General features: G+C 40.8%; 2 protein-coding genes across 6 annotated transcripts in view; one reads left to right on the top strand and one right to left on the bottom strand.

The window, feature by feature from the left end:
• Window positions 1-20966, bottom strand: part of PARG (poly(ADP-ribose) glycohydrolase) — a 135251-nt gene that overhangs the window by 114211 nt on the left and 74 nt on the right. Inside the window, exons 1-6 of one of the 5 annotated variants that reach the window (XM_010370344.2) lie at window positions 20169-20689; window positions 13730-13796; window positions 11825-12808; window positions 10753-10936; window positions 1419-1541; window positions 1208-1291 (exon numbers count right to left, since the gene is read on the bottom strand). In XM_010370344.2, the coding sequence (XP_010368646.2) occupies window positions 1208-1291; window positions 1419-1541; window positions 10753-10936; window positions 11825-12808; window positions 13730-13796; window positions 20169-20385 (1659 nt within the window). In that variant the 5' untranslated portion in view covers window positions 20386-20689. Of the gene's footprint in view, window positions 1-1207; window positions 1292-1418; window positions 1542-10752; window positions 10937-11824; window positions 12809-13729; window positions 13797-20168; window positions 20690-20966 lie in introns of those variants that run through there. The other 4 variants (XM_010370346.2, XM_030940113.1, XM_010370345.2 and 1 more) reach the window with 4 other exon arrangements.
• The window catches only part of LOC104667786 (mitochondrial import inner membrane translocase subunit Tim23), a 30966-nt gene continuing 30677 nt past the window's right edge, over window positions 20678-20966 (top strand). Inside the window, exon 1 of the mRNA XM_010370343.1 lies at window positions 20678-20963. Within this exon, the coding sequence (XP_010368645.1) occupies window positions 20858-20963 (106 nt within the window). The 5' untranslated portion in view covers window positions 20678-20857. The remainder of the gene's footprint in view (window positions 20964-20966) is intronic.

Raw genomic sequence — 20966 nt, 5'->3', positions numbered from 1 at the left:
AGACAGACCCTCTTGTATTGTTTTATGTTGTTTTATATTCAGTACCTGTTTTAAGAAAAAACAATGAAGTAAAACCAAAGACAGGCAGCCCGGCACCAGGCCCGAACCAGGCCTGGGTCTGCCTGGCCTAAACCCAGTAGTTAAAAATCAACTCATGACTTAGAAACTGATGTTCCTGACATTGTACAGAAGAATACTGTGAAACTCCCTGCCCTGTTCTGTTTCTCTGACCACCGGTGCATGCAGCCCCATCACATACCCTCTGCTTGCTCAAATCAATCACAACCCTTTCATGTGAAATCTTTAGTGTTGTGAGCCCTTAAAAGTGACATAAATTGTGCACTCGGAGAGCTCGGATTTTAAGGCAGTAGCTTGCCTATGCTCCCAGCTGAATAAAGCCCTTCCTTCTACAACTCGGTGTCTGAGAGGTTCTGTCTGTGGCTCACCCTGCTACACAACTCTCAGTAGAAAATATTAAGAAATCTGAGAAACTATACACAACAAATTAAGTCTCTGAAAGAAAATAAAACCCATTTTCATGGACGTATAAAAAATTCTATCACTGTCTATATTTATAAAAACATTAAAATTTTCATGGCTATAGTGCCCCCCAATATAAATATATATACACATATATACACACACACTCATATTTTAGATATTAGAAAAACAATCTAATGGCTACCCTTGCAGTCTTAAATGAAATATAAATATATCAAAAATAAATTATTGCCAAAATATAAGATTAATAAATTATTAAACTGCTAGGAGCTACATTAAGAGCAATAAAACCCAGAATGCTTAACGTATACTTTAATCATTAGGAAACTCAGCTTCCCTTTGGGCAAATATTGCTGAAGTCATAATTCTTTCCTGATTTACTTTTAAAGGTATTTCAGAAACACGATAATTTTAAAACAAAAAATAAAAGAGAAGCTTGGACTGAAGGAAATTGGATAGGGAATCAAGAAACAGAGGTATTATTCTTGGTTCTCCAAATTATTCCGTGTGGCTCCAGGCAAGTCATTTGCAACTCTCAGTTCTTCTCATTTCCTAGTAGAATGTCTCTAAGGAGCCTTCCTTAGTGCCAGGAAGTAAGCACTTTGCATCTAAAGAATGTTGCTACCTGAGTCTATTAAGACCAAAAAGTCTTTGAAAGAGGAGAGGCAGGGCCCATAAAGAGGCAAGAATGGTAAAAACAATATACCTTCAAGTTTTGGGGTCGTGTAAATTTGTTGAGAAGTGCAGTCTGAATGAGCTCCCACCGGCTCCCCGCAGTTCGCTCACCATTCTTTTGGAAAAAAGAAAAACATATGAGGAAGTTATTCTAAGTTCTTTTGCATCACAGAATCAAAGGTCAAACAAGCAAGTACCAAACCATTTTTCAGAGACTAAAAGAATCTCGGTTTTGTTCTTACCTCATCTTCTACTGGGTACAAATTTTGTTCTGAACAAGGCATTTTAACATGCTTGTTATCCCACGAATCTTTATAATGTGTTGGAAAAGGTTTAGGAACTTCTGCTGCTCGCAAAAGATCTACCTGAAATTGAGGGTAAACAAAATTGTCAGCGCATAAAAACTAAATTTATCTTCTATAAAATAATCCAAAGTAACCAAAGCAAATGCTGTAAAATAAAGACCAGCTCCCAGGCAAGAAATCACCAAAGAATCCTTCAGCTCTTCCCATTCCTCACCTCTATTTAATCAGGTTCCAAGTCACCAGACACAGTACATATTCTAGCTCCATACCCCCTAGGAATCCTTCCTTGCCTCAGCTTTTACTAAGTGCTTCCTATCCTTCTGCCTAACTCCAGCTGTTGCTAGACACATCCAGCCCCCATAAAACCCTTACCCTCACTTTGGAATAACATTATCTTTCTAAGGAACTCCCAGGCTTCTAATGCTATAATGCCTATACTCTGATTATGTCATCCCGATTTTCATATACTTTCTTATCAAAACACTATTCATTCCAAATAAGTCTTAAACAACACTTAAAATTCCTTAAACATAGCAAATTCATTTTCATATCTACATCCCTGTATACATACAACTGTGGCCTCTCTTTTTAATACCACTACTACCAATTGCCACCTCCCCCACTATATCTGGTTAAATCTCTATTGTCACCTTCACAACTCTGCCAAATTTTCATTACCTTTACAAAGTCTTTAGAAATTTCAAAGTAGGCAGCTATTTATCTTGTTTTGTTAGACTATTATCATGCTAGAGCACACTTGTTTTCTTTCCCTCATTAGATCCCAAACTTCCTGAAAATAACCATATTAACTTTGTATTCTGAATATGTAAGCTAGAATCTGGCATGTATACATGTGTATGCACATACATGCAAATATATATGTACACACATATGCTACTATAGTAACTATTAAGTAAAAGTTTGAGGAAGTGTTACAGTAGGTAGCCAGTCAGACATGAGCAGGGCAGGACAGGACCCTTACCACCACCGGGAATGTCAGACAACCTTCAAGTGATGCACAGGCAGCCTTGAAACTGCTTCTCTAAAATAACTGGACGCAGCTGGTGCCAGGGAAAGGAGTCACCCAATAGATAGAAAAATCTGAAATTGGTGATCAGCAGCTTCCTGTTAAGATCTTAGGAGTTGGGCAAGTCAGCCCCAGCACGTGTACTAGGAAGCAAAATGGCAAAGTTTAACTGGTATATGACCTTATAAGAACATTCGACTGGCAAGGGAAGAATACCTCAAGCGAGCATGTGTACAACTCCAGTAATCACACTGCGCATGCAGACAGCCCATCTCAAGGGAAGAATCAGGAGAGAAGGGGACATAACCCCCTGGAAGCATGCCAACATATAAAACCTCAAGTCAAAGGTCAAACTATGTACTTGATCTCTCAAGTCGCCTGCTTGGCCCTTTTCCAAGTGCATTTACTTTCTTTCATTCCTGCTCTAAAGCTTTTTAATGAACTTTCACTCATGCTCTAAAACTTGCCTTGGTTTCTCATTCTGCCTTATGCCCCTCAGTCAAATCCTTTCTTCTAAGGAGCTAGTATTAGCATTGCTGCAGACCCATACAGATTAGCCACTGGTAAGAGAAAGAGATTATGGTTTAAAGTTTAACATTATGCCTATTCTGGATATTATATATAAAAGAAATCATATAATATGTGGCCTTTTGTGTCTGGCCTTTTTCGCTTAGCATAATGTTTTCAAGAGTAATCCATGTGGTAGTATGTATGAGTACTTCACTGCAGAGTATAATCACATAAATAAATATATAATTTCACTTGTAATACGTTATGAATATGAGGAACATTGTGTTATGAGACCAGCTCAGATTTAGTTTATCTGGTAAACTTAGGTAAGGCTTCCTTGAGGAATGGTAACTGAGCTTAACTCTAAAGGCTAAAAAATTAACAAGGAAAAAGGTGAAACAAAAATAAAATTCTAAGCCCCCCAACCAACTGAATGGACCCCTCCCTCAGTCAAGGGCATTCTAAAGCAAACCCAAAACACTAGTTCAGGCCATGATGGGAACAGGTGGTTGGACGTGCTTCATTATACCTTCCTCCCTTTGAAATTTAGACATGACTGACCGGCATTAACATTAAAACAGCTACCTTAAGACTGACAAGGCAGACTCTTTATAGCAATTAAGATACCAACATGACAGATACCAGGCCCTGAAAGAAACAGAAATACTTTACTCCAAAATATATATTCCTTTGAAATATTTTGAAATAGCCCTGCTAAACTGTCTCTTACGGGGAAAATCTACATTTTGTAGCGCAAGGGTCCCAAACCCCCCGGAATGCAGACAGGCATGGACTAGCAGTTTATGGCCTGTTAGGAACCAGGCCACATAGCAGGAGGCGAATGAGGATGACCTCTGCCTCCTGTCAGGTCAGTGGCAACATCAGATTCTCATAAGGGCAAGAAGCCTATTATGAACTGCACATGTGAGGGATCTAAGCTGCACACTCCTTATGAGAATCTAACTAATGCCTGATGATCTGAGGTGGAATAGTTTAATTCTGAAACCATCCCCCAACCCATGGAAAAATGGTCTTCCATAAAACTGGTCCTGGTGCCAAAAATTTGGGGACTGCTGCTGTAGAGAATCCCCTTCCCTTTCCAGGTTTTCCCTGATCCAGTCCAGGAGAGAAGTAATGAAGTGTCTGATAAGAGCTCTGAAGCCTGTTATCTACAAGCATCATCTGCACGATAAAACCTTGGTCTTTAGAAACCCTTCTTAACCCAGACATTCCTTTCTATTGATTCCAGGTCTTTAGATAATAACTCTCTTAACCAACTGCCAAGCAGAGAATCTATGACCTGGAAGCCCCTTTCGAGTTGCCCTGCCTGCTGGACCAAATCAATATGCATCTTACATGTACTGAGTGATGTCTTATACCTCTCTCATACATATAAAACCAACCTGTAGCCTGACTACCTTGGGCACACATACTCAGGATCTCCTGGGGCTATGTCACAGGCCATAGGTCACTCATATTTGGCTTAGAATAAATTTCTTTAAATATTTTACAGAGTTTGACTCTATTCATCAACATTCCTTAAAAAGGGAACAACTATGGAAAAAAGACTGTCAAACAGGCAGCTTCATAAAAACATCTGCTGAGACCGAGCAGGGAGCTCTCTTACGGGCCTGCTGGGGTGCCCTCAAGCAAGGAAATAAAAGAAAATCTCAAGTCCTTTTGTTAGGAATAATGCTCAAAATCCTAAGGAAATTGAACACTCAAATAAAGGATCCTTAGCAAAGCAATTTTACTTCTGCGCAGGAGTGCCTCCTTGGCCAGTCGCCATGAGAGCACACCTGAACAAAGGGGCGCAAGAGCCTTTACTCCTAACGCAAGTCCTGCCTCTGTACCCTTTCCCTGTTGGCTGGGGTTGGGTCGTACAATCTAAACTAATCCCGGTTGGCTAAACATTTGATTTTTTTTAGATAGGTGGGCATGTGAAAGAAAGCGGAGAGGAAAGGGGAAGGCATGTCTGTAATGAGCTAGAAAGTTAGTTCTCTTTCCAAATAAGGAAAGGAATGTGAGCTGGTATTGATAATGCCTGGTACTGTGGCGTGCCCGGGCATCTAACAAAGGCAAAAAGGAAAAAAGGAGAAAAAGAAAAAAAAGGGAGGGCGGTACTATGAATTAAAGAATAAACAACTGATCGGGTTATTTGAAGAGAAACCTCATCATATCCCAAACCTTCAAGGGAAATTCCACGCACCTAGCTAGACTTGAGAAGTAAATGAACCACCAGATAAGCAAGGAGGTAATAACAGCTTAAACCAATAGCCTCTCATGGAAGTCAGAGCCACAAGATGTGTTGCTCCCTATAGAAAATAAAGATAACATCTTGACAAAGGTCTCTGAGTTATTTTTCAGAAACTCAGACTCTGCCAAATGGAAAATGCTAACCACCATTACATAAGGGGGAACTGAAGACTGAACTCTGACTGACGTTCTTTGTTCTAAATTTCTTCCTGAGGGGCCTGGAGACAGTGACACCCACATGCCAAACCTTAACATTCTTTTCTGCTGATCCCAAGTTTCTAGACAAAGCCTTTGATCGCAAATCAAAGAATCTCTGAATTCTGCCACCCCACCTCAAGATATCCTGCCTTTTGGGACTAAACCAATGTATAACCCCCACATATTGATGTATGATTTTGCCAGTAACTTCTGCTTTCCTAGAATATATCTCTACCTTAAAAAAATCTTGCTTGTAAGCCATTGGGGAGGTCAAGTTTTAAGCAATAGCTATCCTATTCTACTTGCTCGGTGCCCTGCAAACAAACACCCTTATTTCTCTTGCTACAGATGTCAGTGTCGGTGTTTGGCTTTACTGCACTGGAGTGTACCCAGGTTCAGTTTAGTAACACTGCAACCTAAGAAAAATAAACTGGGCCGGTGGCTCATGCCTGTAATCCCAGCACTTTGGGAGGCCGCGGGCAGATCACGAGGTCAAGAGAGTGAGACCATCCTGGCCAACATGGAGAAACCCCGTCTCTACTAAAAATACAAAAATTAGCTGGGAATGGTGGCGCGCGTCAGTAGTCCCATCTACTTGGGAGGCTGAGGCAGGTGAATCACTTGAACCCGGGAGGCGGAGGTTGCAGTGAGCAGAGATCAAGCCACTGCACTGCACTCCAGCCTGGCGACAGAGCGAGAATCCTTCTCAAAAAAAAAAAAAAAAAAAAGAAAAGAAAAAGAAACCTGTGAGCTATCTATATAGGTGATCATTAAAACCACAAGGGTGGGTGAGACGAACCAGAGAGAGAGAGAAGAAAAAAGGACCTATGAAAAAGGCTTGAGGAACTCCAGCAACACTTACTGGTCACACACAGAAGAACAGCCTAAAAGGAAAATAAGAATTGGCTAAGGAGGAAGAAAGAAATTTAGGATTATATTGTGTAATGGAGCCAAAGGATGAGTATATTCCAAAGAGAAAAGAAATGTCTATAGAGTCAAATGTGGCCAGGCACAGTTGTTCACGTCTGCAATCTCAACACTTTGGGAGGTTGAGGCTAGAGGATCACTTGAGGCCTGGAGTTCAAAATCAGCCTGGGCCAACATAGCTACAAATTTAGAAAATTAGCAGGTGTGGTGGCACATGCCTGTAACCCCAGCTACTCAGGAGGCTGAGGTGGGAAGACTGCTTGAACCTAAGAGTTGGAGGCTGCAGTGAGCCAAGATCACACAACTGCTACTGCAATCCAGCCTGGGTGACAGAGTGAGATTCTGTCTCTTTAAAAAAAAAAGAAGACCAGGAACAGTGGTTTACACTTGTAATCCCAGCACATTGGGAGGCCCAGGCAGGTGATCACCTGATCTCAGGAGTTTAAGACCAGCCTAGCCAACGTGGCGAAATCCCGTCTCTATTAAAAATACAAACATCAGCCGAGCTTGGTGGTATGCACCTGTAGTCCCAGCTACTTGGGAGGCTGAGGTAGGAGGATCGCTTAAACCCGGGAGGCAGAGGTTTCAGTGAGCCGAGATCACACCACTGCACTCCAGCAGCCTGGGTGACAGAGCAAGACTCCATCTCAAAAAAAAAAAAAAAGTCAGCTGTGACAGAATCAGCAGTTATGCTGAAAGTATTTTCACCCTCATAAGAACGTCCTAAAGGTGATTTGTAAGGATGTTCCATATCATCTGATAAAACAGCATAGGTACCAGTTGAGCTTCACACAAAGGGGAACATACAGGTAATATGCTTTGTGTGTGGCTCTGTGTGTGTTTGCGTGCATGCACACATGCATGTGTTTGTTGGAAATTGACCACTAAGTGAAATTTCAGATTGCCTTACCTTTCTAAAGCTAAATGTTGGCTTTATTTTATTTTATTTTCAAGAAACAGGGTCTTACTCTGTCATCCAGGCTAAACTGCAGGGCTCAAGTAATCATCTCGTCTTAGCCTCATGAGTAGCTAGGATTACAGGCCTGTGCCACCATGCCTGGCTAATTTTTTAACTTTTTGTACAGATGGGCTCTCCCTATGTTGCCCAGGCTAGTCTTGAACTCCTGGCCTCAAGCAATCCTCCTGCCTTGGCGTCCTAAAGCACTGGGATTACAGGTGTGAGCTATCGTGCCCAACTGTCATTTTACTATTTCAAATTCTGTAACTATTAACATCTGAAATCTTAATAACTAAACACTGCTATTAAGTAACTGTTAATTACATTTATATCTTATTATCATATTCAGGAATAAGAATCTAGAAGAAAATATAACAAATTGTTAAACTCTCAGAATAGGACTGAGAGATGGGTTTTCTGAGTTACATGCTTTCACATAATAGTTGCATATTTTTTACAATAATCTTGCATTACTGTTGTAATAAAATAGAAGATTTTAAAAACCCGAGGGTCACTGGGTACCTAAGAAAGAAACGTTAACTACAGAGATTAAATAATGATGGCATAGGATGGCTGGGGTTTTCTTTGTTGGGGGGTGGGAGAGAGGAGGAGGAGAAAAAGCTAAAAATATCACTTAACACCCTCTGTCAATCTTTTCTCCAGTTCCTCACCTTTAACATTATCTCAGTAATCCAGACTAAGAACCTTAATTTTACATGCATTATCAACAACTCCTTTTTATCACCCATATTTAAGAATTTACCATATTCTATCAATTTTACCTCAAAACAATGCAGCCTTCTATTTTCTTTTTTATCCCCAGGATTATTATCTCAGTGATTTTCAAGATTTTTAAAACAGCGGAATCCTTTTTTTCCCCTAAGAAATTTGACATAAAGTCAGTTAAAGTCACACCAAAGCTATTTTTAGAAATACAGTTTTTGGTCGAGCGCGGTGACTCACACCTGTAATCCCAGCAGTTTGGGAGGCCGAGGTGGGCGGATCACCTGAAGTCGGGAGTTCGAAATCAGCCTGACCAACATGGAGAAACCCCGTCTCTACTAAAAATACAAAATTAGCCGGGCCTGGTGGTGCATGCCTGTAATCCCAGCTACTTGGGAGGGTGAGGCAGGAGAATTGTTTGAACCCGGGAGGTGGAGGTTGCCGTGAGCCAAGAGCAAAAAACTCCGTCAAAAAAAAAGAAATACAGTTTTTATAGTAACTTTTACTTACTCTAATATCAATACGTGATGATAAGATAGTTTTAAATACAAAGTTAGAAATTAGGAGTTAGGGATGAGAGTTAAAGCTTACATCAATCTACCATTCAGTTTACATTTATCTCTCTCACCCTTTATCTGATTCACGTACCTATACAGTTGCAAATGGTAACATTTTACATACTGTTTATTTTGATATTAAGCTAACTCTTCAGATAAACGTAGCAAGGGAACCTTGGCTCTATGGTCTACACAAAAATGGGTTATCTTGGCAAAAACAGCTGGCTCAAATGTGGAATTAAGCATCTTCAAATTTGATTGTGTAGTTCTTTTTTAACAAGTTTTTCACTGTTAAAAATATAATTTAGAAATGAAATTTGCATCAAACTTCAAAAGAACCCCTGAAGCCGCTCTATGTAGCACAATTCGGTACATACTGTTGCCTTACTTATCTCTTATCTGGGCCCTAACATTACCTCTCCCGGCTCCCAGTGTATCCTCACTTGTTTTCCTTACATGCAGCTGTCTGATTAATCTTGCTACAGCACAAATACTGTCTGCACAGACATGACTTAAGTCTGGTTCCTGGCACTTGAAGCCCTCTGTGATATGAACCCAATCCAATTTTCAAGTCTCTTCCTCATTCCCCACCCAAATTCCACACTACAGCAAAGGCACTGTTTTCCATTTCTGAAACAGATAGTTTTCAACCATACAGCCTGTTCTTATCACTCTTATATATCTGTCTGGAAGTCTCCTATCTTACTAACTCCACCTCAGAAAGTTATGCTCATCTTTTAGAGCTCAGCTCAAACCCCATAACTCTGCTCAATGTTACTCTCACCTCTAAATATGCTAAAGAATTCTGAATTTCAAAATAGTTAATCACATCTACACTAAATTGTATGTTAAGAGGGAGCGCATCAATTTTTTTTAGTATTGCGTGTGAAATCTATATAAAATCTGACTAATAAATGAGATGAATGTTTAAAACTACCCAGCAAGTAATGGCAATCTAAAACTGGATTATGGTGATGGTCACATAGCTCAATAAATGGACGCTATCACCAAATTGAGCACTTAAAATGGGTGAATTTTTATATACCTCAATGAAGTTGGCTTTTAAAAGCAAGAACACACAGAAAGTATAAAAGAGGTTACTAAGAACTAGGAGAAGCAGGGAAGGAGGTTTAATTATTTAATATGTACAGAGTTTCTGTTAGTGTAGTGTTATGATATTCACATTAGTTTTTGTCCAGGTTCTTGGCTCGTAACTCCCATAAAATGTTAGTATTTTGTTATGTTTTGTTACAATGTTGTTAAAATGTTTTAATATAATGTTAAAACAAAGACAGTAACAGCCCTTTCCCAAAAGAAACCCCCTTCTTGCCTGGGGACTAGACTGCCATTGTAGGACTAACAAAGTAGGCACAAGATTAGAAATTATGGTTTAGGGGTCGTGCAGCTGGGGGCTACAAGATTCCGACCATCCCTAAATTGCTAAGATCAGTGCTTGGGGTATTTTGCAGACCCTGCACTTGATGGATCAGCTGGCACCACCCAGATGGATAAACTGGCTCATTTGATCTTGTGGTACCCACCCAGGAACTGATTCAGCACAAGAGGACAGCTTCGACTTCCCCTTAGTTCTTCTTCTGACCCAACCAATCAGCACTCTCGACTCACTGGCCTTCCCCAACCCACCAAATTATCCTTAAAAACTCTGACCTCCGAATGCTCGAGGAGACTGATTTGACTAATAAGAAAACTCTGGTCTCCTGCAGAAAAAAAAGGCACAACTGGATAATGATTTAAGGACACTAAACTATATGTAACTTTGAAATTTATGGACGAATGCAGGATTGTGCAATGGGTACACAATACTATCAACTGAGTAAAAAGACAGAAAAAGAATCCAATGAGGTTTCCTAAAAATACTGAAGAAAAAAAAAAAAAAATTCATCTTCACCATCAGCTGATAACGATTGCTAATTTGTTAGGTTCTCTATTAACTAGGTTATCAGTACATCGTTCCATACTGTAGGATTCTCAGTATTTTATATATGCAGAAAACAGAAGAACTTTCTAAGCCTTAGTCTGTTTCTCACTTAATAAATACCACAATAAATGAGGACTTCCAGTCTTCTCTTATGATAGATAAGAGGTGCTATCTACCCGAATAGTTACTGTGTGATTGGCAGATGGTCTCAAGAGAGGCAGCCGGATCCCACATCGAGGCATTCTTCTCATTTCCTCAATAGGAGTTCCAAGCCACTTCTTATCCGGAGAAAGGTGAGGCGGAACGTATTTAGGGATCTTCCTTTCTGTTCTTTGATGTTTGGTTTCGCATTGTTCTTTTCTAAGGTCAAGACAAATGTGTTTAGTCACAAATTATTTGCTGTTTTAATTCCTTTAGATACACAAGCACAAAACTTACCCAGATGTTATTGTTTAAAGTATGCCATACTTGGTCACTCATTATGTTTTATATTTACAATCAACAGAAAAACTTATAAAGCTTATAAAACTCAAGAGCTTATTTTTAACAGTCTGTGGAAGAAAGTTCCAAACACATGTAAATCACCTTCTCAAAACAGAAATGAGTCATGGTTCACAGTATCATCTACACAGTAATTTTCAATGAAGTGAACTCACTATTGCATGCTGACTGCACTATCTCAGGAAACTCAGATCACAGAAATCATGGATGGGATTTAAGATTCCATACGGGGTAATGGCAAAATATAAGCTTTGTAATATGACACACCTGGATTTAAATCCCCGCATTACCACTCAGAAGGTGCATGATTCCAGCGAATTCTCTAACCCAAATCTCAGTTTTCGCATTTAGTGAGTATAATACCATCTGTCTGCCTGTCACGGCATTAAACAGTGTTTAAAAAAAAAAAAAAAAGTGTAATACACAATGGCCTACAAGAATGTCTGGCTGAAGAAACAGCAGCTGCTATCAACCTAGTATTTTCATGTTCTAGTTATTCCCGTAAATACCAAAAGGAAGCTCATGAAACTAAAAATCTGATTTCTAATACTCATTTTATTTCTTGTTTTCTGTTTCTAGCCTTTTTAGAGTTTAAACTTTAGAGTCTAGGTTTAAATTTCGCATAAGTAGTTAACAAGAAACAAAACCATTTCTTTGCTTTACTAGAAATCATAGCTTCGTTAAACTCCCTTACAAAACTATAAAGCATATTATGCTATTGGAGAGATATTCCTCACAGAAAATTACCTTCTGTCCTCTGCTTTGGGCAGTCTCATGAAATGATCTGTGATTTTAGAATCCTTTCTTCCATGTTGCCTGGAATTTCTGCATTCTACATTCAGGCTAGAAATATTTCCAGGTAGTTTAGCATTTAAATCATTCATTCCAGTGTGACTCTCTCCTCCTTCAAATTGGAAATGTAATCTAACTTCACCTCCCTTAGTAGAATACCGTTTCCTAAATTCAATGTCAGCGTCTCTTGCTTGGAACCTTGAAGGTTTATTTGTTTGGGAGGAACTACCATCTTCTTGTTCATCAAAACCTGGACTTGTCTCCTCATCTGCTTCTGAGTCTTGACAACTATTTTTAGAATTATCCACATCCATCGGTGACTCGGGTTCACTTTCCTTCTCAAATGGAGGAGAATTTCCTAGGCAACTTTCTTGTCTACTCAATTTGTTGTCATTTTTTGGTCCAGTACCAACATCCTCAGAGCCAGCATCTGACAATGGACTCTCTGGCACGACGTCTATCTCCTCTTGCTGACAACTTGCACAGTCTTCCCCAGGATGGCAAGACTTGCTGCACTTCTGGTGGCTTCCAGCTTCTCTGGCCTGTTCATCTTCTGTAGTCTGCTTTGCATTTACAAGCTTTACCGTTGTGAGAAACTGTTGATTGTCTCTATTTTCTTCACTATCTGTGTCACTGTGATCTTCATTTTGAGGCGACCGATCAATGTTAGCATTACTAAACTGCTCTGGTACCAGGGTTACTGTCTGAGGTTCACTTTCCAAAAGCTGCTCCACGTGTTTCCCTTCATTTTGCCACTTACACATTGCTGCAGTCTGATGCTGGTTCAAATACTGTGTACTTTTTTCAGTGGGTGACTTATCAAGACTTAGCTGAGAAACATTTTCTAATTTTTCTACATTATGTTGGTAAAAGTTATCTTTTTGTACAGAACTCATCATGGATTCTATTCTTGTATTGTTGTTTTCTTTACTATCCAAACTACAAGAGAACAGAAAGAACTAAAAACAACTTACAATACAAAAAAGTCACTTATCCAATCATACCCCCAGTGTCACAGCAGTAATTAAACTCCCTTTAGTTACCTGAGCACACGTCTTCCATGACTCCATGCCTTTGCATGTGCCCCTAATGCCCTCCCTGCAGCTGTGTGTCTGGCAAACACCTGCCTTTCCTTCAAGTCATAAATGTCACTCACTTCTCTATGCAGTCTTACTTTAGGGACCAAAAGTAAAGTTGAACATTTGTTTCTTCTACACACTAACCACCACTGTGCCTTGCTCATACCTTTTACTATTGCATCCATCACACTAGGCAGTAAGTATGTGTTTTTGTGTGTGTGGCCACTGCTACACTGTGAGTATCTTAAAGACACAAACTGGCCGGGCGCAGTGGCTCATGCCTGTAATCCCAGCACTTTGGGAGGCCGAGGCGGGCGGATCACGAGGTCAGGAGATCGAGACCATCCTGGCTAAACCTGGTGAAACCCCGTCTCTACTGAAAATACAAAAAATTAGCCAGGCATGGTGGCGGGCGCCTGTAGTCCCAGCTACTCGGGAGGCTGAGGCAGGAGAATGGTGTGAACCCAGGAGGCAGAGCTTGCAGTGAGCCGAGATCTCGCCACTGTACTCCAGCCTGGGCGACATAGCGAGACTCCATCTCAAAAAAAAAAAAAAAAAAAAAAAAAAGACACAGACTATTCCTGTCTCATCTCGGTGTTTCAAGTATACAGGACCGTCCATGGCACACAAGACTCTCTAAAAAATTACTTTTAAGGTGATTTTGAATTAACATAGATAAAGGAGAATAGAAAAGCATGAACAAAGAAAGAAAATACTAAAGCAACAAGATAAAACATCCATGTATTATTATTCATTTCTCTATATAGGAATGTCTCTATACCTTTCTGATTCCGCTGTCTTGATTCCTTTAGTGTCCATCCAACTGGTAATAGTCTTTTGTTTGAAAACTATAAAAAAAAAAGTATATTCACACATTCCTTCAAACAGAAAACATATACAGCATATTATACATGCAAGGAACTATGCTAGGTTCTACAGGTTAAACAAAAGATTAATAACTCAAGTATTTGCCCTCAAGTAATACCAGTAAGATAGGAACATAAATGTTAATACATATGACACAGGGTAGAAAATGACTGGTGCCTAAGAGAGTTGGTATGGCCTAATGGATAACAGCATAGGCTATGGAATCAGAACATTTGCATTCAAATCCTGATTCTCCCATTAGCTTCCTAAGTTACTCTGTGAGGGGTCATTTCTCCGTATCTTAGATCCCTCATTTGTAAACGTGCAAAATAACTATCTCTCATGAGATAATGCTTAATTTAAGTAAAAATAGCTTATGTGAAGTGTTTAGGGCGTTATCTGGTTTATGCTTAGTAAATGTTGATTCTTAATTATCATTATTATTAAAAGAGGTCCTGATAAAGGAATTAAGGTTATTTCTGAGGAAGACACTACTTCGGTGAACAGGAGAAACTGGGGCATAATCGGTATGATTTCTTTGGAAAAGGTAAGGCTTGAATTATGCCTTGAAAAGTAAACATGCAAGTCACATAAAAAGAAAATTATAAGCAAAAGCACCAATATCGGGGAAATATAAAGAACTTAAAAAGAAAGCAAAAGAAAATATGGTTGAAAAAGCCAGGATCGTATCATACAACAGGATCTTGAATGACCCACAAAGAGAAGTACAAAAAATGTGTTGAAAGATATGATTCCTCTCATCTAGGAGGCTCACAGTCATGCATGACAGCTGGAGGATAAATCTGAGGGGCAAGAGTGAAGAGCTTATTGCCAGAAACCAGGGAGAAAGCTACTAGTCCAGGTCAGTGGTTCCTAAACTATCTGGATCATCAGGAAGCCAGCCACACCCAGTCCTACTGAATCAGAATCTATATGTGAGTAGGATGAAGGCATGAGGGGAGCTGGAATCTTTTTTTTTCTTTTTCCAAAAGTGATTTTGATAATCCACTAGATAGAACAGTGACTGGCCAAGAACATAAACTAGTCCTTGTGAGAGTAGTAAAAGTGAGGAGAGTCATTACAGACTTCACAATAAGAGGGGAAGTTAAAAGTGACTTTAAGCTTTGGGCTTGAGAGACTTGAAAAATAATGACAGCCTTAAGTAGAAATATGGAATATAAGAGAATTGTGTTTAGGGAAAAAGTATGATTAGGTCGATTCTGCCTATACTCAATTTGAGATGCCAAAGAAGTAACTAGATAGAAAACAGTATCACTACTTTTGGCTTCCTAAGGTTTCCTTCCCAACACACCAGCAGATAGTAGCAACAGTAGAATTGATAGCTCAGGAAAGGGAGATGCAATATAAATAAATACAAGCCACATTTTATATAATCATTAGAAGTAAGTATGCTGTCAAAATTTAATATATTGAATAGGGATTAAATGTACATCATATTTTAGTATCAGAAATAAAATCTTAAACATTCGCAAATGTTTAAGATCTGAGATACTCACTAAATTGAATGTAAGAATCTTAGCACACTAAGTCACAGGATCTTTCTTATTTACCTACCTCTCCTCAAATACCATATTGAGCAAAACAGATGCAGGCTCAAACAGACGAAAATCAATGGTTTATTTTTCATTGAGACAATGGCATAATCAAAATACATTTCAGATGGGGAGAATTTTATACCAGAAAAATATTCAGTTGCTATATAATCTTTACCTTCCACAAAATACTTACAATCCAACTAGTAAAAATCTTTGATTAGTGTTTCAAAAATAGTTTCTATCACAAAAAAGTAATCATGCATAGTGATTTCTCATTGTTAAACACCATTACTTCAATGATTTTATTTAGCATTTCTGCAGATCAGGCTTCAGAGAAAAAATGAGCCTCAGTCAGAGGGAGTAAGAGGATAAACCATCTGATTCTGAAACTTTTTCTATAGTTCTGTATTCTCTATTTATTTTCTTTATATCAAATACAGCAAGTATAGTTTAGAAAATCCTCAAATTGGGCCAGGCGTGGTGGCTCACGCCTGTAATCTCAACACTTTGGGAAGCCAAGATGGGCTGATCACGAGGTCAGGAGATCGAGACCATCCTGGCTAACATGGTGAAACCCCGTCTCTACTAAAAATACAAAAAATTAGCCGGGCGTTGTGGCGGGCGCCTGTAGTCCCAGCTACTCGGGAGGCTGAGGCAGGAGAATGGTGTGAACCCAGGAGGCGGAGCTTGCAGTGAGCTGAGATCATGCCACTGCACTCCAGCCTGGGCAACAGTGTGAGACTCCATCTTAAAAAAAAAAAAAAAAAAAAAATTCCTCAAATTACAAACTAGTAATATGCCAAAACATTCATTTTTTGAGTTGGTTTAGAAGTTAAAACATCTTTTTTCCATAAATATAAGGATTAATGTTAAGATGCAATGACTAGGTTCCTACAACACACACGAAGCACATACTCCAGTGATAAGTCTACAGAACCTAAAGACTGCACACATCATTTCATGAAAAACCAGGAGTGTTCCAGCAATGGTGAGGAAGAGAGCTCTCTCATGTAGCCCTGACCCTGAGAATGTGTTTTCTCTCCAGTTTCAGGTTTCCTGAAGCCTGAGGAAGGGATGAAGGAGGAAAAGCAAGAGGTGAGGAACCAGTATCTTCTAATAAAACACTGATCAGTCCTTCTTAGGGCCTCAGAGAAAGGACTGCTTACTGCTCTTTGCAATATCACTACTTTTGGCTTCCTAAGGTTTCCTTCCCAACACACCACAGGACTGTGTCAGAGCTTTATCCCTCTTGCTCCTGAAGCATAAAATGATGCTTTCCAGGTTTCCTGTGATTTTTCACTAGAAATAGTCACAACAAGGCAAAAAGAGTGGTAATAAGAAGTGACAAAGATACAAGATCTAGAGTCCGATCATCTTGGATTGAGATCTTTGTTCAGTCACTTACTAGTACCATCTTGGTCAAGTTGCTTCACTTTGTTAAGCCTTTATTTACTCACCCAGAAAATGAAGCTAACAACACCTACTTCTAAGGGTTATGTTGATCAATTAAAATGCAAAAATTAGAGAAAATATTGTGTTCAGTCTCACAAAACACTCAACAAATATGTTATCTCCCGACATTTCCACCCAGTCTTTTTTTTCCCCACTGAGATCAGTAATTCTTCAACTTTGACTTCACACCATTTACATTTACTCTCATCAGTAACATTACTCAGTAACCAGTGTATTTTAATCAGCAGGTCATTCAATTAACAGCTATAGATACAGCCAAAAGGCACAAAATGCAATAACATTCACCTGCATTTCAAAGGCACGCTCCACTTTCACAAAAAGTCCATAGCAACGCATCTGGATAAACCCTTTATCATCACAATGTGAATAACATGCTGAGTTCTGCCAATCTGCAAGTTTGCAGATTTTTTTTTTTCTTTTTTCAGAAGTGGGGTCTCGCTATGCTGCTTAAGCTGGACTGGAACTCCCAGGCTCAAGTGATCCTCTTGCCTTAGCCTCCCAAGTAGCTGGGACTACAGGTGCATGTCACCATGCCCAGCAAAATTTGCGATTTCAGTCAATATAAGAAACGTGCCCAGGAGGATAAATAATGTAAAATTTAAAGATACTGAGTAAATACCCATTTCTCTACCCCACCTACTTGTCCTAAGATAATTATGTATAAAATTTTAAATACCAAGTTCCTAAAGGAATCCCAAAAATTCAAACAATGGGCTTTTGATACAAATATAGTCTTTGAACATTGTTAATTGGTGTCCTGTCCCAGGTATATAGAAAACATTTAAACACGTGAAATACAGCCCCAAGTATTCATTTGGTACCTCTTCTGCAGAAATCTTAAGATCCAACCAGTGAGGACTGAGTGTCCTCACCCCTATTTGCAACTAACTCCTCCTTCTTTACATGCAAATAAGGTTAATGAAACCACAAATTATCCAGTCACAGGAGCTGAAGTACACCTGAACACACACCTGAAGTTCACCTTCAGTTCCCTCTCCCCTATACCAAGTTCTCTGAAATCTACATCCTAAATTTTAAATCCATCCCTTTCGTATACCCTTTAAACACATCACTTATTAGACAACTGCCATGTTTCTTGCAACTAGTCTCCCTGTCTATAGTCTTGACTATCCAGTATTCTACAAACTACAAATAACCAGTCAATTTTCAATGAAATAACACAGACAATACAAGAATGCATCACACATAGTAAAGTTAAGTATTATTTCATGGAGCATTTATTTCAGTTATAAATATGGCTTATTTGCCAGGTTACATATATTTCTAACTCTGTGTACCGGATAAAATTTATGCTGTGGGTTGCAGTTAGAAAAGTCCAAAAGCCACTGTTTAAGCCATATTTTCTAAAATATTAACCAAATGGTATTCCCACACTTAAAAGCTTTTTAGTGGTTTCTCCATCAACCACAGAATAAGGTTGAAATTCCTTAAAATGGAACTTGAGTTTCTTCATAAGCTCCTGCCTGCCACTCAGCCTCATCTGACACTCCTCTGTCATCTTATGCTCCAGTCTTACCAACTTTTGCATGTCTTATTCCCTCTGCGTGTATAATTCTTTCTCCTCCTGATTTATACAGCAAATCTTCCTCATCCTTCAAGGCTCAGTGAAAGTCGGCTTGGTACTGCCCCTAAGTATGAAGACATCTAAGTGTACAGTCCTCATCAGAGAACTGCCCGAGCTCTGCCCAGCCTCTTACACTGTTAAAGAATGCATCCTTTTTGAAATGCTCTCCTTTGCCTGACACAACACAAGCCAGGCTTTCCTTCCACCTCTGCAGCCGCTTCTCTTCAGTCTACCCTTGAACTTTGGTGTTCCTAAGGCTTCTGCCCTAGGTCAACCTTTACTTTCTCTACATGTTTATATGTTATCTATGCCCATAGCATCCATTACAATGTTTATGCCAAGAACTCCCCAATCTACTTCTCCAGCACAGAAATATTTCTTCTCAAGCATCCCATTCTTTCATGAATCCATCCCCTTCCCTATTGCCAGCATCCAGGTCTAAGTTACAATTATTTCCAACCTAGATTAGCTCCTTAACTGAGTCTTGAGACTCCACTTGAGTTCCTTTCCAATCCATTCTTTATTGTCCACACACCAGCCACACAGACTTTTCAACAAATAAGTCTAATCAAATCACTCCCCTCCTAAAAACCCCTGAGTAGCTTCTCAATGCCCTTAAAGCTCAAAATCCTTAGCAATGTCTACATATCCAATTTGACTTGACTTTTTTGTACCACCCTGCAGCCTCATCTCTCACTCTCTTGCGTTCACTCTATGTATCAATTACACTTCTGTTTTTGTTTTGTTTTGTTTTTGTTTTTCTGAGGCGGAGTTTCGCTCTTGTTGCCCAGGCTGGAGTGCAATGGTGCCCTCTCGGCTCACCGCAACCTCCGCCTCCCGGGTTCCAGCGATTCTCCTGCCTCACCTGCCTCAGCCTCCCGAGTAGCTGGGATTACAGCTGCCCGCCACCACGCTCGGCTAATTTGTTTTTGATTTTTAGTATAGACGGGGTTTCACCACACTGGTAAGGCTGGTCTTGAGCTCCTGACCTCAGGTGATCCACCAACCCCGGTCTCCCAAAGTGCAGGGATTACAGGTGTAAACCACTGCGCCAGGCCTCAATTGCACTCCTGAAACACTCCCTTACTTCCTCCTCATCTAACTTCTACTCATTCTAAAGTTCTCAGAATAAGCATCTCATCTTCTGGAGGACTATTTTCGATCCCATAAATTAGATTAGGTAGAACAATCTGTCCTTCATCTATCAGAACATCCATTACCTTTTATTATATTAACTTTTGCTATTGTCTATCTCTCCAGATAGATTTCAAGGTATGAAGGCAGAGGCCAAGCTTCTCTTGTTCAACACTGCATGCCAGGGACGGGTACAATGCCAGCTTAGACTAATAGCTCTGCACCCTGGGACCCAGAATCTGAACAAGTGAAGTTGTTTTCTTCCTATCTAGAGGCTAAAGCGTCCTACTGTTTCACATACACAATTACATCTCCTTGACGACTAAGGCAATTTCTCAATTAAACCTGAAGAAGCAAACAGGTGGTGGAGTCTCCTGCCATTTTCCGCCCTATGAGTGGCTTGCTCATCAGTTTCTCACATCAATAGCACTGGGAAAAATGCGGCCCCATTCACCCACTAGTGGCTTTGGTAGCTCAGCAAGTGGACCTCAGCATGATAATGCACACAAGACCAGAAAGGAGTGACTGGAGCCCCTGGGTTCTCAGACTGAGACCAGAAGGTTCCGGCCGAGGCGAAGGACAAAGATTTTTATTTTCCCACGTACCAAGCGAGGTGGCGCTGCCTCTGTGCTGTCCCGCCCGCCCTGGGACGCAGGCTGGCGAGGACGGTGGGACCCTGAACTGCACGTGAGCGTCCCTGGGGTCGAGGACGCGCCTCTGCCTGTTGGGAAAGCTCCGGGCGTCTGAAGCAGCCGGCGAAGTTGGAGCGGCGCCCCAGCGGGGTCGCTTGGTGCAGGGTTCACAGTCGGGGCCCGCATTCATGCTGGGACCCGCAGCGCACTGTCCCCGGGCCGGCCCGGGCGGAGAGCCTCATTCACTAACCGTGAGAGGGATGGACTGCACCTCCTTCTCCGCGCCTCCCCGCACCATTCCCTCTCCGCTGCTTCCTGCTTCTGCAATTGCTGACCCGCCGGCCTCCCAAGTCAGGCCGTAAACAGTCTCTTGCCGTCCCTCTTCCACTCGCACCCCACCTGCCTCAGAATGAGCCTCTTTAATTCGGGATTCGTTCCCTTTCCCACCACCGGAAAGCTGCCGTCAGTCGCTTCCGGCTTCCGGGGCGCACACTGCCGCAAAGCGGAAGTGCGGCGCTTAGCAGGGACCGGCGCCCGGAAGGTCAGCGTGTGAAGGAGGCGCTAGCAACGCGGGGGTTACCCGCTGTTATTGAGGAGCAACGGCCCAGCGGACCACCCAGACTCGAGACAGCGGCGGGAACCACTCGGTTTGCTGAGATACCATGGAAGGAGGCGGGGGAAGCGGCAACAAAACCACAGGGGGATTGGCCGGCTTTTTCGGAGCCGGCGGAGCAGGTTACTCGCACGCGGATTTGGCTGGCGTCCCGCGTA

This window comes from Rhinopithecus roxellana, chromosome 11 (genome assembly GCF_007565055.1).
Source record: "Rhinopithecus roxellana isolate Shanxi Qingling chromosome 11, ASM756505v1, whole genome shotgun sequence".
In the NCBI taxonomy this organism is placed as follows: Eukaryota; Metazoa; Chordata; class Mammalia; order Primates; family Cercopithecidae; genus Rhinopithecus; species Rhinopithecus roxellana.
This window is presented reverse-complemented; position numbering and strand designations above follow the sequence as displayed.